The 17,298-nt window shown below is 34.7% G+C and overlaps 1 protein-coding gene across 3 annotated transcripts in view; it reads right to left on the reverse strand.

The window, feature by feature from the left end:
* Positions 1-3,801: 3,801 nt before the first annotated feature.
* Positions 3,802-17,298, reverse strand: part of LOC123529739 (serine/arginine repetitive matrix protein 1-like) — a 41,086-nt gene continuing 27,589 nt past the window's right edge. For 2 of the 3 annotated variants that reach the window (XM_045310252.2, XM_045310251.2), the window contains exon 8: positions 3,802-16,509. In XM_045310252.2, the coding sequence (XP_045166187.2) occupies positions 15,200-16,509 (1,310 nt within the window). In that variant the 3' untranslated portion in view covers positions 3,802-15,199. The remainder of the gene's footprint in view (positions 16,510-17,298) is intronic. The other variant, XR_008366677.1, reaches the window with a different exon arrangement.

Genomic DNA, 17,298 nt, shown 5'->3' on the forward strand with positions numbered 1-17,298 from the left:
TTTTTCTCAAATGTGGAATTTGACTTAACCTCGATTTTGTTTTCAAATTTTAGGATATACTTAGACAATTAGTAAAATTAAAGTGTGCAATGATTTCAAAGATTTGGACTTGAGGCAAGTTTAAGATCTTAGTACTGTAGAAAATAGGGTCAAATGTTAGTCCAACTAATTTGACGCGATCCTAGGGCTAGAAAATATTGAGATACTTTTTTCAATGACCAGGTCAAATGTCAAATAAAAGGGATAGGAAAATTTATTAGTGATTTAAAAGATAACAAGGAGCTGTCGGAGGACAGCAACGCTCGACTATTCAACAGCCTTGTCAACATGGATTTAGGTCAAAACGCAGCTGTGAGACACAACTAGTCAGCTTTACACAAGAAGTATTTGATAGCTTAGAAAAAGGTCAACAAACAGACGTGATAGTCATGGATTTTTCAAAAGTGTTCAACAAAGTAGACCACCATAAACTTATCCATGAATTTCACAGATATGCATGGTGTTAACTCAGAAACTGTCAATTGGATTAGGTCATTTCTACACAACCGCTCTCAAAGAGTAGCAGTTGATGGTCACTTATCTGAGGAACTCCCAGTACTATCAGGTGTCCCACAGGGCTCGGTTATTGGTCCTTGTCTCTTAACATACATTAATGATCTTCCTGAATCCATCTAGTTAGCTATGAAATGACCTTTACAAACTAGAAGACTGGGAACGAGACTGGGCTATGGAGTTTAATCCTGACAAGTGTGAGGTTCTTCGAATTACTAGGAAAAAAACAACCATTAATATTCCCTTATACCTTGCACAACACAATACTCAAAGCAACTGACTCGGCAAAACACCTTGGGGTTACCATTTAAAAAGACTGGTCACAGCATATAGATAACATCACATCCAAAGCAAACAATTCACTTAGATTTATTAAACGTAACATCAAAACAACAAACAAAAAGGTTAAGGAGGCTGCTTACACAACTTACGTTAGACCCCAGGTGGAATATTGTTCAATTGTTTGGCACCCCTGGTAGAAACATCTTGCCAATAAGGTAGAAAGTGTACATGTGCAGAGAGCTGTGGACAGGTACGTCTGTAACAATTATGACTTCACGAGCAGTGTTACTCAGATGTTAGAAGAACATTGGAAAACATTATACAAAAGAAGGGTCTATAACTCAGTAATATTTCTCTACAAAATACAACACCAGCTAGTTTTTGTCGTTCATGATCACCTGACCCACACTAGAAACCTGAATTTCCTTATACCCCAGTCTCGAACACAGTACCATCTCAACTCTTTCTTTCCTAGAGCTATCCGCTACTGGAATATTCTCCCAGGTCACATCCAAGCTAGTCCCAGCCTCAATATCTTTACAGAGAGGCTGGCGACGGCCAGTCTCTAGTGCATTATCTCCATTTTAATTTTAACTTTGCACTCTCCTTTTATCTTATTATCTTTTAACCAATGCACTTAACTATCTTATTTTAGACTTAAACACTGTTTCCCTGACTAGCACCTCCCAGTCATAATCTTTGTTGATTGTTGAGGAGTAACCTGTAGATGTAGATGTAGAATTGAATGAATACAAAAGTCGAAAAAGGGGCACAATTTTGTAAAAATGGGAAAAAGGGTTATGGAACATTCACAGTGCATATCAGCTCATAAAGTGAACAAGTGTGTGAAGTTTCAATCCTTTCCCATAAGTGGATACTGAAATACCAGCTTACATACAAAAACTTAACCAAATACTGCTAAGTCCAAAAAGGGGCATAATTTTGAAAAAATTGCAAATTAGAGTTATGGGAGCTACACAGTACATGTCAGATCATGACAATGAACAAGTGTGTGAAGTTTCAATCCATTCCCATTAGTGGGTACTGAGATACCAGCTTACATACAAAACCTTAACCAAGAATTTCTAAGTCGAAAAGGGGGCATAATTTCGTAAAAAAGCAAAATAGAGTTATGGAACCTGTGCAATGTAGATCAGTTTATCACAGTGAATAAGTGTGTGAAGTTTCAATCCATTCCCACAAATGGTTACTGAGATACCAGCTTATACATACAAGACCTTAACCACAATCGGGACGCGGACGCCGACGTGGACACGGACGCATGGGCGAGTCCAATAGCTCTACTATTCTTTGAATAGTCGAGCTAAAAACAGATGAAGATTTAGGTTATAGTGAAGTATGTTTAATGTTGCAAACAGCAACATTGAACTGCTCAAGGGTTAGAAGGAAGGGAATGTCGGGTAGAAGAGTGATCCATAGGACTATAGTCCTAAGAAATTTTAGGGAGTATTTGTAGTAGCAGTGGTTGCAGGGATCAGCTTGTAAGACAAGACAAGGAGACGAGACGAGGCAAGGTGAGGCGAGGTGAGGCAAGGTGAGGCGAGGCAAGATGAGACGAGACAAAAAACAAGACAAGACAAGATTTATTTAAAGTCGACAAGAAGGCAACATTACAACATAAGCTCTGAAGAGCTTTTGAACCGACTGGATGATAATGGCAGGATTGCCTTGTTAGAGGGATAAGATAATCTTCCATAGGGATTGCAGCTAGTTGATTTGAAATTTTATACATAGGAGAGTCGAGTCAATGCGCAGGAGATTTAGACTACATCATTTTAGACTGCATAGCAGTTCAGTGACACTGGAGGTGTGGCCAAAGTTGGACATAGCACAACACACTGCCCGTCTTTGGACCGCTTCTGTTTGGATTGTTTGGGTTTGTATGTATGACTTCAGAGCTATATTTCAGCTGTGGTCTGGCTAGGTTCTGATATGCCATATGGACTTGTTTTTATATTTATGTGGAGGAAACCTAGTTAAAATGATTTGCCTTTTTGGTTGACCTTATATTTATGTGGGTGTCCCACGAGACATCGTCTGAGATATCCACGCTAAAGTATTTTGCTGAGGGGACATATTCTAGTAGCGTATTATGCAGGCAGTATTGTGAAGGAATATGATATGTTTCCTTCTTGCGACGTGGATAACTTGACACTCAGAGGGATTGAATTCCATACCTCAGTCCAACTCCAACTTTTCTAGTGTTTTAAGGTCATTTTGAAAGGTATTTGATTATCTAACAGAGGTAAGTGACATGTATATTGCATTGTCATCTACAAATAAACTATATATGATGTGGGAGGTCATTTATGTATATGCAAGGAAGAGCAGGGACACAAGCACAGACCCTTGCCGTTTAGGTTTACAGATTGTAGCCGATTGTCGGGAAAACTTAATCCATTTCAGGGTTTGGCTACGTATATACCATAGTTGTACATTTTGAACAGTCACTTTCTCATGGCTCACTATCAAAAGCTTTGCAAAATCTAATAGTATCAGGTCAATTTGTTGTTTGTTGTTCACTGATTGGACAAGGTCATTAAATACAAGCATAATTAGTTGTGTCACATATGGGATCTTTTTTCTCAGAAACCATGTTTGGTATTATTTCACAACTGTCAGAACTCAAATGATTTTTACAAATGAAATATTAAATATTGTCCATTAATTATCGAACATGTCCGTGGCATGATATACTGTTAACAATGTGAATTATAGAAATTTGCATGATTTTTTACGATATAACATAATTATACAGTCTATACGTAAATTTCTCGAAAAATGCTCTAGAATTATTACCTACGTGCAAGTTTCATTTTTTTTCTGGACTGGTAGTGTGGTACAAATGGCATGTCCACAATAATGTATATAGCTATTCTGAGCATATTACTTGGCATGCAGAAATCAAGATCTATCATGACGGGAAGAAAAACAAAAGAAACTAAATAATTTGTGATATTTTAACTACATTATATTATTTCAATCTACACTGGTACAAACATTTATGAAACAATTAACTTGCAGTCTGTAAAATATTTACCCAAGGATCAGCATTATATTTTATTACTTACAGAAATATATCTCAAGTGTACATCAAAAAAATACCATTATGGAAGAAAATTTTGACATTAATCCTTACCATGCTAAATTAAAAATATTGTGAATACAGAAAGTTGTTTCTTGTTCTGAAAGTAGAAAAACTATATACCTTTTCTTATAAATACAGAAGAAATATTGTCTAAGGAAAGAACACACAGAGTTCTATTATCTGCTAACCATGTTTTGATTAATACTAAAGTGAGCCATGTCATGGGAAAACCAACATAGTGGCTTTGCGACCAGCATGGATCCAGACCAGCCTGCGCACCCGCGCAGTCTGGTCAGGATCCATGCTGTTCACTAACAGTTTCTCTAATTGCAATAGGCTTTGAAAGCGAACAGCATTGATCCTGACCAGACTGCCTAACTTTATTACTAAAATCTGTCTTAGTGATTATTTTTCAATCACAAGGTTTTTCTACACTAATTTTTATTTTATTTTAAATTTTCTTTAACCTTTAGCCTGCTGGCAGCAAGTGATTCGGCTTTTGCGACTAGTGCAGACCAGGCTGATCATGATCTGCACCGTTCATTATTTAGCCAGTTAAATTTCAGTGAACACCCCTTCGAATAATAAATGGTATTGCCCCCAAATTGAATGATGGACCAGTCCATTTTAGAAATTTAGCAGGCTCAAGGTTAATGAGCATACAAAGTGTTACAGCTAAACAAATGTACCAGTGTAATGTCTATTACATGTATATTGCAAGATACCAAACATATAAAAAAAGAAGATATATGTGTATAATGTAAAAAAAAATGTGGAATGTATATATGATGATGAAGATTATAAAATATATACATCTTTTCATGGACTCATGAGAATTATTTACAAATAATGACCTGTACAAAATATTTCATGATATACGCAGCCATATTATAACTATAATCTAACAATTTATCACACACACAATACTATGTATCTGGCAAGGAATGTTTTGAAGACAAAAATTATCTTTTGATCAGGTTACAGGTAAGACAAGTTAAATATTTACAAAATGTCCCAATCAGGTAATCTAAACATGTGATCCTGAACAGTTACTGTATGCTACAGTGTTTAGATATACATGTAGTCTAAATGTAATTGGTACGTTATAGAAAAGTGTGTGGAGTTTATATTAAACAAGAATTTGAAATGCATAAAGTGTTGTGTCAAAGTGGAAATATATAAGACTGAGGTCAGTGATGTATTTACAGACCTATGTCACATGCTTTCTACTAAACTGAAATCAACTAACTAAGAGCCGAAGCCCACACTAACAACATATCTTCTAGATAGGGACTGGACAAGAGCTAATGTCACAAATGTTTTATCTAACAAACAATAAAGAGTGTCTACTGTACCATCAAATATTTAAATACAAGTTAATGCTTAGGCTATCAATCCTAATTCTAGATGTAATAAATATTATTTATACAAAAAGAATATCTTACAACAAGTTTATGGCACATATACACATAGCATTCATAGCACACCGAAGATATAAGAAGTTTTTGTTTGATCTTCCTCTTCTGTGATTACATTTTTCCCTGATTTCTCAATAATAACGAAACATTACATTTCTTTTTTCTGTATTGGGTTTAACGTCGTACTGACACAATTATATGTCATATGGCGACTTTCCAGCTTTGATGGTGGAGGAAGACTCCAGGTGCCCCTCCGTGCATCATTTCATCACGAGCGGGTACCTGGGTAGAACCACCGACCTTCCGTAAGCCAGCTGGATGGCTTCCTCACATTAAGAAATTAACGCCCCGAGTGAGACTCAAACCCACATCAATGAGGGGCAAGTGATTTAAAGTAAGCGAACTTAACCACTCGGCCACGGAGGCCCCACAATACAATTCAAATTATACATCATGCCAAAGAATTCTGAGGTTGGTAAGGGGTACATTTTTAATTCTCACAACATCTTAATAAGCTTTAAATTTACCATCAAGAAACAAACTTTAAAAGTGTGTATTCCGTTGTAAATTTCAACCACTTAGGACACCAAATCGTTTTAATATTTTGAATTTTGTTTTGTTTCTTTATTGATCATCACCAAACTTTTTTGCGTACCTTAGCATTAGGTATCATTTCCATAGAGTCCCAATATCTATTAATTTGAGCAATCTGATTGGTTAAGCTGAGACGCTCATACACTGATGAGTTCCTCTTTTATCATTTTTGTATTTGCAAGCTTTTTTCTGCATTGCATCAGTGATAAACCAGACACAAGTCATATTCTACAAATGGCAAATTTTCTCTCTCACAAGAACACAAGAAAAAATATTTTAATCCTAAAGTAAATATATCATAGACTGTGGAAAACAGTTTCTTAATTTCACATATAAATCTACTGGAGTTCACACTGGGAAAAATACATTGACTATTGACCCGACATTATGAATATTTTTACATTGAGAAAGACTCTATTATCTCCCCTGAAGCGCTTTAGAATGACATAACTTATATTGCAAAATGAAGCAGCAATTTATGATAAACTCTTTAATGGTTCTGAAGGATCAAACAGCTGGAAATTTAAAGTACAACGCTTTAGAAAATTTGATACACTTAATTCTTCAAAGGTTTACATCTTTTATTAAAACTTTATTTAGAAAATATACAATCCTGTACATTTTTAGAAAGGTTGAAAATCTACGTCTGCCAGAAGACAGTGTTATTTAAGAGAATGCCTTTCCCATAATCTTGTTTTTGACCAAGGGTTACACCATTATACCTAATAACAAAATACTGCATTTTATAATGTATTTCCAGCCCAAATTAATTTTATGCCTTTATATGTGCAGTGACAAAGGGCTATACCCTTCTTAATCATATAAGAAAGGTGATACATTTGAATCAATTCATTGCTTTAATGTGAAAATGTTCCCTTCAGCAGGCAATAGTGTATAAAGCATAGCAAATTTTCTTAGCATAGGGGTGTAGCTGTTAGCCTGATGGTAGTATATTGAGGGTTCAACGCAATAAGGGCGTATCTACATATAATAATTATATGTAGATACGCCCTTATTGCATTGAACCCTCGAAATTTATAATTTATTATTATTCCCTTTAGTGACTTTTATCTTATTCTACAGCTCTATAGTCAGATTTGTCTGATCTGCTTTGAGATTTAAATGCCTTACCAAAAATGTACAGCTTTATAAATTTCTTAAATTAACAAAATATAACAAACCTTTTCATACGTTAGTGAATCAAATTTTATAAAGTGTTACATGCCACCTTAAACATATTGTACAACAGGAAACTGTCCAACAGTAATTTTTACTCTTGCTGACAGTTCACAGGTCAAAACTTCAAACTTCTTTTACAAGTATACATATTTGGACAGAAATAGTACAAATGTTTTAAAAACATGCACTTAAGAACAAAATTCTATAATTAATCTAAAACAGTAATACTTTCAGATAAAAATAATGTACTTAGACTAAAATGAATTATGCGTAACTGTTAACATTCTTTGGTTACTTGTTTGTTAAAAAAGCTGTCCTTCTTTAAATATAAACTAAACAATAAAACAATTTTGAACAATAAATATCATATAAAAATGTTCTTACTTAAGCATAAAATTTTTCTATTATTCAAATTTTTAAATAAAAACTTCTGGTGTTTTCTGATGTGAGGTAAAATAAAATGTTAACTAATCATATAATTAGGAGTGTTTCCCTTCTGTATGAAAGGGAGGGCATCTTAGTTATTAGCAGAACTGGTATATCAACTTACACTCCAAAATTATGCAATGTTTACAACCTTAACATGTGAGTGTTCAAACTGTTTTACAAAATTGGGAACCTGTTATAATATATATATATATATACTAACTCATTTATATCAAAATCTGACAAAGCTGTGTAGAGTTTTCTTGGCTATTAAAATTATCAAGGTAACAATTAGTACTAGATCTCTACTTTTATAATTCCAACTTGCACAATAATTGAATACAGTCAAACCTGGAAGGTAATGACCTTTTTAAGCAGGATTTACTGTTGTTGCCTTTATTTGATGGGCATCCTTGGCAAAGGTTTGACTGTTTAGTAATTCACATACAAAACACTTTAACTTAACTGACAAAACAAAATTTTAAGCAACTATTAACCATGTGTTTTATCAGCTGAATAAATCAACTGTCAAGAATCAGTTTATTGTATTACAAATCTGCTCTTCTGCATCAACATTTAACACGTAAGTAAAATAAACATCTACATGCAAACATATGTACAAGGAAAATCTCCCTGATCAAGGTACACTTTGTGTCAACTAAAAATATAAGTTAATGAAGTTAACAATAGCCTTAACAAAGTATGATAAGCACATTCCTATATATAACTTTCATATTATTCTTAGTTTCAAACCAGGTTCGAGTCTAAACAAACTGAATAATTTAATAACATTTGGCTTGATTTGTTTTACACTGGGATACACTTCACAGCCAGTGTCCTTTGATTTATTCTCAAAAACTTCAAAATCCACTCAGAAAAATGCCTAATCATTGCAAGGTAACTGATAATAATATGTATTTTTACATATAGTAATGTTAAAGCAATATATTATATATGAAAAACACCTTGTAATATAATTTTAAATTTGTTGTTTTTCGACTTTAGACCTATTTCTATAAAGTGTGAAATACCACAATGAATGGTTTTGGATAGATATTATGTAGTGACTAGAACCTACCTGAACTATATAATTATGAGTACACATGTGTAACCCTGTATTATTTGTACCGTATTTTATATATGCAAAGATGAATGCTACAATACATGAATATGATGGTCTAACTTGGTAAAATGACAAGAAAAATGAAAGAATTACAAACGTTTACTCTCTTCTGCACAATATTTTTGGTTATTTAATAGGGCACCTTGCAAAAATCATGTCAAAAAATTTATACTGCTGGTCACTTTTAAGTACCCAAATTTTACAGATTTTTAAAAGAAAAAACTTTTCACCTAAAAATTGTGAACAAGTCGCTTTAAATGAAATATATGTAATTCTAACATTTTAAGATTTTCTTTTTTTACCGTGTATTGTCATGTCGATTAAAACACGTTTCGCAAAATGGCTATTCCGCCTCAGAAAAGATTCAAGATAAGTATCCCTTCCTGGTGTAATTGAATGTGTTAGAATGGCACTAGATTTTAGTTTTGTGTGCTTTGTTGGCCTTTGACCTTCATGATTAGATTACTACACATCTGAACTCAAAACCATGTTTTATTTGCCAACAAAGCATGCAAAACTAAAATCTATTTCCCAAAAGAACAGAAACTTCAAGACACCAGAAATAAGGATGGTTTAAAGTCTTATGTATTTGACTTTATTGCATATGTTACTAAATATTGTAACAATATTGCACTGAATTTAAACGTATATAGCAGCATATGGCTGATATTAATGTTTATGAGCTGGTGTGTCAGATTTTGATATCTGACACACTTCTGGTGATATCAGGCACATTTTCGGGTGCCCACAACATCCTAATTTTGTACTTCCATTGACAGGATGACAAGTATCTACAACCTAACATTATTTTACAAAAGAAAACATGGTAAATTAACAATATTTTGCTTGCTTCCTCTTTTCTAGTGTGATTAAATAATGCTGACACAAGAAACTACGGCCCTGGAATGCATAATTTTATAACAGATGTTTAAAATGAAATGGTATCAATGTCATCATAAAACACTGACATTCCCGCACATGAAATGAACATTCAAAGGCACTATAAAACATAAATTTATATTTTTATTTTGTTTTTAGTAAAGCAGTAGAGTGGAACATATGCAATGAACAGACTGTTATACAGGGATGGTGTGCCTCTGGGCAATATTGGCGTACCAGACAGGTATTGGCATTCTGGATAAAGTCCTATGAGCCAATACCTCTTCTAGCATGCCAGTATCACTTTAAGGCACACCATCCCTGTATAACTACTGTAATTATCACACATAATATTGATAATTGTCGAGTCATTTTACATAAATTATGCATAGCATGATTGTGCAACTAAAATATTGATACATAAAGCGACTTATTTATAAATGAAAGCATGTAAACAGGTGAATATAACAGCGATATTTTCAAAATGTAAAATCTATGAGACATGCTTACATTAACTTAAATGCAATCATGATGTCTTAGTCAAAATGCACTGATAAAGGCAAGCTTTATGGGATGAAATGAAGCTTTACACCTCTTTATATATTCATTATATCTGTTTGTTTGTTTTGGGTTTAGTGCCGATTTTCAACAGTATTTCAGTTATTTAACTGCAAGTGTTAACCTAGCCGTATTCCTGTATCCTGTACCAGTACTAACCTATTCTCCACAAGTAAATGCCAACTTCCACACATGCATCAAAGTTATGGGATGAATGACTGCATATACAATGTCTTTTTATCCTCACATAGAACAAAGGCCTTGCCTCGGGATTGAATGATCCTGCGAACCGTAGATCTGGGTTCTCCTTACTGATCTAAGCAGGCAGATGTGGAAGAATTTTTAATGCACAGCTAAATAGAAACAATTAATTTAGTACAATAGACAACTTTTCAACATATTTCACACAGGCTACATAAACGTTGTAATCAATTTTACTGTCAAGATCTTCCTAACTGCAATGGCATTTATGTTCATTTCACATTTCTTACACATGCAATTACTGACAAGTTCTCAATTAAAAAAAATAGAACAAAAAGAGCTGTCACTAATGGTGACAAATGCCCCCGCAGCACCTTGACCTTTGACCTTGTGACCCCAAAGTCAGTAGGGGTGGTGTACTCAGTAAGTACTATCAGCATGTGAAGTTTGAAGGTCCTGGGTGCAGTGGTTCGCGAGTAAAGTGCCTTCATGCAAAAAGTTAACGTTGGCCCCTGTGACCTTGACCTGGTGACCCCAAAGTCAGTAGGGGTGGTGTACTCAGTAAGTACTATCAGCATGTGAAGTTTGAAGGTCCTGGGTGCAGTGGTTCGCGAGTAAAGTGCCTTCATGCAAAAAGTTAACGTTGGCCCCTGTGACCTTGAACTTTGACCTGGTGACCCCAAAGTCAGTAGGGGTGGTGTACTCAGTAAGTACTATCAGCATGTGAAGTTTGAAGGTCCTGGGTGAAGTGGTTCACGAGTAAAGTGCCTTCATGCAAAAAGTTAACACTGGCCCCTGTGACCTTGACCTTTAACCTGGTGAACCCAAAGTCAGTAGGGGTGGTGTACTCAATAAGTACTATCAGCACGTGAAGTTTGAAGGTCCTGGGTGCTGTGGTTCGCAAGTAAAGTGCCTTCATGCAAAAAGTTAACGTTGTGACGAACGAACGAACTAACTAATGAATGAACGGACAGTTGAAATCTTATATGCCTCCCTTTGGGGGCATAAAAATCTGAATGCATGTCCCTTTAACAAAGCAGCCAGGCAGTAACTTAACTAAGCATACCTCTACAATGCTGACTACAAATAGTTCTATAACATCACCTTTCTTTTAAACATTATTTTTTGTAAGGCTATAATTAAAATATCTGAATTTTTTTTTTTTTGATTTTCAAACTATCATTTTGATGGACAGGACTGTAGCTTTCAACAGTATCATTTAAAGGAATGTAACTCATCGGAATGTAACTTACAGGAATATAATAATATACAAAAATGTAATTCAGTAGAATTTAACTTGCACAATGTGAAATGTGAGGCACCAGTTAGTGGCTTTTGCATGGTATATAAGCTTTAAGATGATAATAATGTTTATCCTCAACAATGAAAAAAAAACAAAAAATTAATATTGAAAACATTAAAGATTTTATGACCTTTGATTCTGAAACGAGATTCATAGGGAAGTGAAGAAAATACGAGAAAATCATTAATCTCAAAGATGGGAGACCAATTAGAGGACGATGGAGGGAACTGTAAATACTTGTGTAGATATCTGCACAAGGAATGTAGGTAACATGTATATCTTATACAGAATAACTCTGCTTATGATATAACTGATTATTTATCCATTTTGTTAACTATGATTGTCTCTTATAGTCACAGGTGTGAAACATTTCCTATCTGCATTAACAAGAGCTGTCTGTTGACAGCGTGCTCGACTATTCGAAGCATTGATGGCAGTATGGGGTCAAAATATTACCTGAGATTTTCAGACAAAAGAAAAATAACAGATAAGACAAACAATGTGCCTGTATTTGTGGATTTGGATAAGTCTTGCACCATATGGCAAATGTGTGACAATGATGGTAAGCAAGTGTTCAAAGTTTTAAAGCCATATATCAAATAGTTTAGACAAAATATGACATGGTATGGGAAACTTAACTAATTTCTATGTCAAACAAGAGCACCGCCTTGCGGGTGCTGACGCTCATCTGATTTTTTTTGTATAATAGAAATATTGTCCTACCCATGATTTTCTAAGTCTAAAAAGGGCCATCATTCTTGCAAAAAGCAGGATAGAGTTATGTTTCTTGATGTACAGTGTCCACTTATGATGGTGAAAAACTGTTGCAAGTTTTAAAGCAATAGCTTTGATAGTTTATGAGAAAAGTTGACTTAAACATAATATTCAACCAAGAAAATGATTTTTCTAAGTCCAAAAGGGGCAATAATTATTGCAAAAAGCAGGATGGAGTTATGTTGCTTGCTGTACAGGGTCAGCTTATGATGGTGAACAAGAGTTGCAAGTTTTAAAGCAATAGCTTTGATAGTTTAAGAGAAAAAGTTGACCTAAACATAAAACTTAACCAAGAAATCTGGTATTTTCTAAGTCCAAAAGGGGCCATAAATCTTGCAAAAAAGCAGGATGGAGTTATGTTTCTTGCTGTACAGGGTCAGCTTATGATGGTGAACAAGTGTTGCAAGTTTTAAAGCAATAGCTATGATAGTTTAGGATTAAAGCTGACCTAAACATAAAACTTAACCAAAAAAACTGATTTTGTAAGTCCAAAAGGGGCAATAATTCTTGCAAAAAGCAAGATGGAGTTATGTTTCTTGATGTACAGGGTCTGCTTATGATGGTGAACAAGTATTCCAAGTTTCAAAACAATAGCTTTGATAGTTTAGGAGAAAAGTTGACCTAAACATGAAACTTAACCAAGAAATCTGATATTTTCAAAGTACAAAAGGGGCCATAAATCTTGCAAAAAGCAAGATTGAGTTATGTTTCTTGCTATACAGGGTCAGCTTATGATGGTGAACAAGTATTCCAAGTTTCAAAGCAATAGCTTTGATAGTTTAGGAGAAAGGCTGACCTAAACATAAAACTTAACCAGGCAACGCCGACGCCGACAACCGCTCAAGTGATGACAATAACTCATCATTTTTTTTCAAAAAATCAGATGAGCTAAAAAGGGCCTTTACTGAGCAAAGTCCTTGTCCTACTTATGTAGTCTTGCCTACATATGTAGACTATGATGGTAAACAAGTGGTCAAAGTTTCAAAGCCATATGACGAATAGGTCAGGCAAAATATGGACTGGTATGAAATTTTTAACTGATTTCCAAGTCCAAAAAAGGGCCATAATTAAGCCAAAATAATTGACATAGTTATGTACTCTTGCCTACTGATGGAAATCATGATGATAAACATGTGTTCAAAGTTTCAAAGCCACAGGTCAAATAGTTTTGACAAAACGCTGACTTGTATGAAAATTGTACCAATTTCCAAGTCCTAAAAGAGCAGTAATTCAGCCAAAATAGTAGACAGAGTTATGTACTCATGCCTACAGATAGAGACTGTTCTAATAAACAAGTGATAACAGTTTCAAAGCCATAGGTCAAAAACTTAACCAAGGTTTCTAAGTTAAAAGGGGCCATAATTCAGCCAAAATTCTTGATGGAGTTCTGTACTCTTGTCTAAAACTGGACAAGGTAATGGTAAACAAGTGTTGAAGGTTTCAAAGCTTTATCTCAAAAGACTTTGTCAAAATGTGGACTGGCACGAAAAACTTAACCAAGGTGTGATGCCAACGCTGATGCTGTGGTGAGTAGGATAGCTCTTCTTGTTGAGCTAACAAGAGCTGTCAGTTGACAGCGCGCTCGACTATTCTCAGTGCTTAATTCAGTCAAAATGCTTGATAGAGTTGCCTCCTTTTTACAGACTGGGGTCATGATGGTAAACAAGTATGCAAAATATGAAAGCAATATCTCAATGGACTTTGAAAATATTTGGGGTGGTACGCAAACTTTGTGTGACGCTCACGCTAACGCCGACACCAGAGCGAGTAGGATAGGTCCCCTATTCTTCGAATAGTCAAGCTAAAAATGAATACAAAATGCAAGACAATCACTTCCCCATTCTGTGTTTAGGTACTTTGATTTATACCTGAGTGTACTGGCTAATGTAATGTATTTTGGCGCTTTACTGTCTTTAACATGTGCTACAAATCAGCCCATGTTCTGAAATTAAAACACATTAAAAACTGAAAGTATGAAATAAACCATACACACAATAAAAATGCTTGTTTTCTTATTTTTACAGTAAAACACAACAGAAGTAAAACTGTGTATAAATTAAACATTCCTAAACAATGGTTATTCCTAAACTGTTATGCTGTTATAATTTTTTTCAGACTTACTTTCTTAATTTTTATTAAAATCAACAGAGAGTTTGAAAATTATATCCAGTATCTGTAAGTTCAAAACTACTAAAGACATACTTCAAGCACATCAGACAGATTAAAATATACAATAATAATACAACAAATCTACAAAATTTATATAATTCTTGACTCACATGTAAAAAATAAAAATATAAATCAAACTAAAAATTTTTGTGTTTCTATATATATAAAAAAAAAAAAAAAAATCCACCTTATGAACTACTTTGTATCTTTTATAAGCATTACTTCAAGTTCTATGTCTATTTTTTTTTTTAAAAAGCAACTGATATTTTCCTACTAAAATTATTTGATTTAAAAATAAAACTTTTTCAAATATTTAAACCAAATAAGGAAATTCTTAATGAAAGGATGGTACAACACTAAAGGAGGGAAGTAAATCACAGCTTATTTTATTTTTTCTTACTTTTTTTTTTACAGTTAACAGAAGTCTTTAATTACTCAAAATCTGAGCTGAAAACAGCATTAAAACATAAGTAATTTATATTCAACATAAATAAAAGAAGTGAACAACATCATTGTAAATCATTCCCATAACTAAAAATGTTTAAACATAAAGTACAGCACTGCTATGACAAGTCTTATTCATGTAACTGATGACATTACATAAACTTTTTCAATAAGAAAATCATGTACATTTATACAACACTTTCATTCCTGGAGTTTTTGCTATTTACATTAGTGGTAGCTTTTGGAGGTTCAGTCATTTCTTTCAGCTGACTCCAAGATGACTGCTTACTCATAGCATCATCTTGTCGGCCACCTGGAATGTTTTTAGCTACAAAATTTGCATTTTCATAGTCCTGAGGGGGAACTCCATGTATAGCATTTTCATAACTGTCCACACTCCTATTCTGTGGAGGCGGAGCTTGCACCTGATTGGTTCCCGGCTGTACCGGTAAGTAAAACTGATGTGTGTTATATGCTGGTGGATGATACGAGGGTCCGTATCCCTGCATACTTGCAGGATTGTTTGTGAACACTGAGCTAGCAACAGAACCTGTTTCTGTCACATCATCTTTTTTATACTCACCATCAGTCATTTCACATAGCATTTCCCAGTTAGACTTTCTTGGTTGCCTGGGTGCTGGCTGATTCCTTGGAGGCTGGGGTGGCACCATTTGTTGGGGAGGTGGCTGCTGGGGTCGAGCAGGATACCCTGGGTAGCCCTGAGGTGCCCCTTGCATAGGGTATGGGTATCCTACAGGCATTCCTGGTTGCCCCTGGTAGCCTGGTTGCACCATCATTGGGTAAGCTGGCTGTGGAGGGTAAGGTTGTGGAACAAATCCTTCTGACTGAGGATAGTACGTATTTTTAGGATCAGCCAGATTTTCTTTTGAAGCACTTTTAACTATTTCATCCAGATGTGTTTCAGCACTTGCAGATTTCCTGGGTTTAGGTTTTGGTTTTATTTTAGGCTTTTCCAGTTCCTCACTGTGAAGAATATCAGGTACACTTTTTGAGCGTTTTGTTCCTGTTTTCCCTTTCTCCTTCCCAATTTCATCTAATCTTTCAGTTGATTTAGTCTTTTTCTTTTTCTTTGTAGTCTGAGTCGCTGATGAAGACACACTTTTTGATCTGCGCTTCTTCTTCACTAGACGTTTGGATTCAAAAGTCACTGAATCTTCAGCACCAGTCTGTGTTGCAGTTTCTCTTAGTGTCTGAGTCGCAATTTCTTTCACTCTGCGACCCAGATCGTTCTCTGACCTATACATTCTGTCCCGATCTCGCCGGGAAAGAGGTTTCTCGTAACCATCAAAGTCACTCTCATCTGAATAAAATTCATCATCATAGCCCCTTGAATGACGACCAACTGACATATCATCTCTGACATGCGAAGCGACAGATTCTCCATAAGAACAAGTTGAACCCTTCCTTCGTCGGCGTCGGTCATAAAGGGAAGATCGGGAAGAATAAAGAGAAGTCTTTGATGTTGACCTTTTCAAAGCTGTAAAACATAATGATATTTCTTTGAAAGATACTTTTCATACGGGACTTCATACAAAGTAATAAGACAACTGTTACAGAAATTAACTAGTTATTTTCACAATGTGTTTGAAAATGATACTTGGAAATTTGTTTTTCATATTCTGATCAAAAGAGTAGGGACTTTTTTCCTTCAACATTGAGATTACATGATAAGTTTAATTTAATATTTATGGACTACATGTTCTCAATTTTCTTAAAGAGGACTCCTTTACAATGGAACCCTAACCTACTGTGTACCAACAAGATGTGAAAATACAAGTAATATTACAGGTAAAACCAATGACAGATAACTACCGTAATTACTTATTTCACTTAAGGCTATACTGGGATGAAATTAAACATAGAATTTTCCTCATTCCTATTAACAGAATTAATGTTAACTTTATATTTCTGCACAATATTCAGTGTCTAGATCAACCACCTAGAATTTTATTCCCCCTAATGTGTTTAGTACTAATCATTTTCAATTGTCTCATTTTTTACGGGTATTGATTAAAGAAGTCATATTTGGGTATTTTCTGTAATATATATTAGCTCTGCACTTGACTCAAAAAACAAAATATGCTGCAACTGTCTACTGGTATGTGCTAGTGTGATACAGGCCTGGGAATGCTGAAAAACTTTTTCATAAAATATACGTTCGAAGGTCTGGATCCAGTTATATCGAAACTTTAACCGACGATTAAGCTAACTGTTGATTAACTATTCTAGTTACATTTCGGCATTTTAGAAGACTTAGAAAAAACAA

Source organism: Mercenaria mercenaria, chromosome 13 (assembly GCF_021730395.1).
Source record: "Mercenaria mercenaria strain notata chromosome 13, MADL_Memer_1, whole genome shotgun sequence".
Lineage (NCBI taxonomy): Eukaryota > Metazoa > Mollusca > Bivalvia > Venerida > Veneridae > Mercenaria > Mercenaria mercenaria.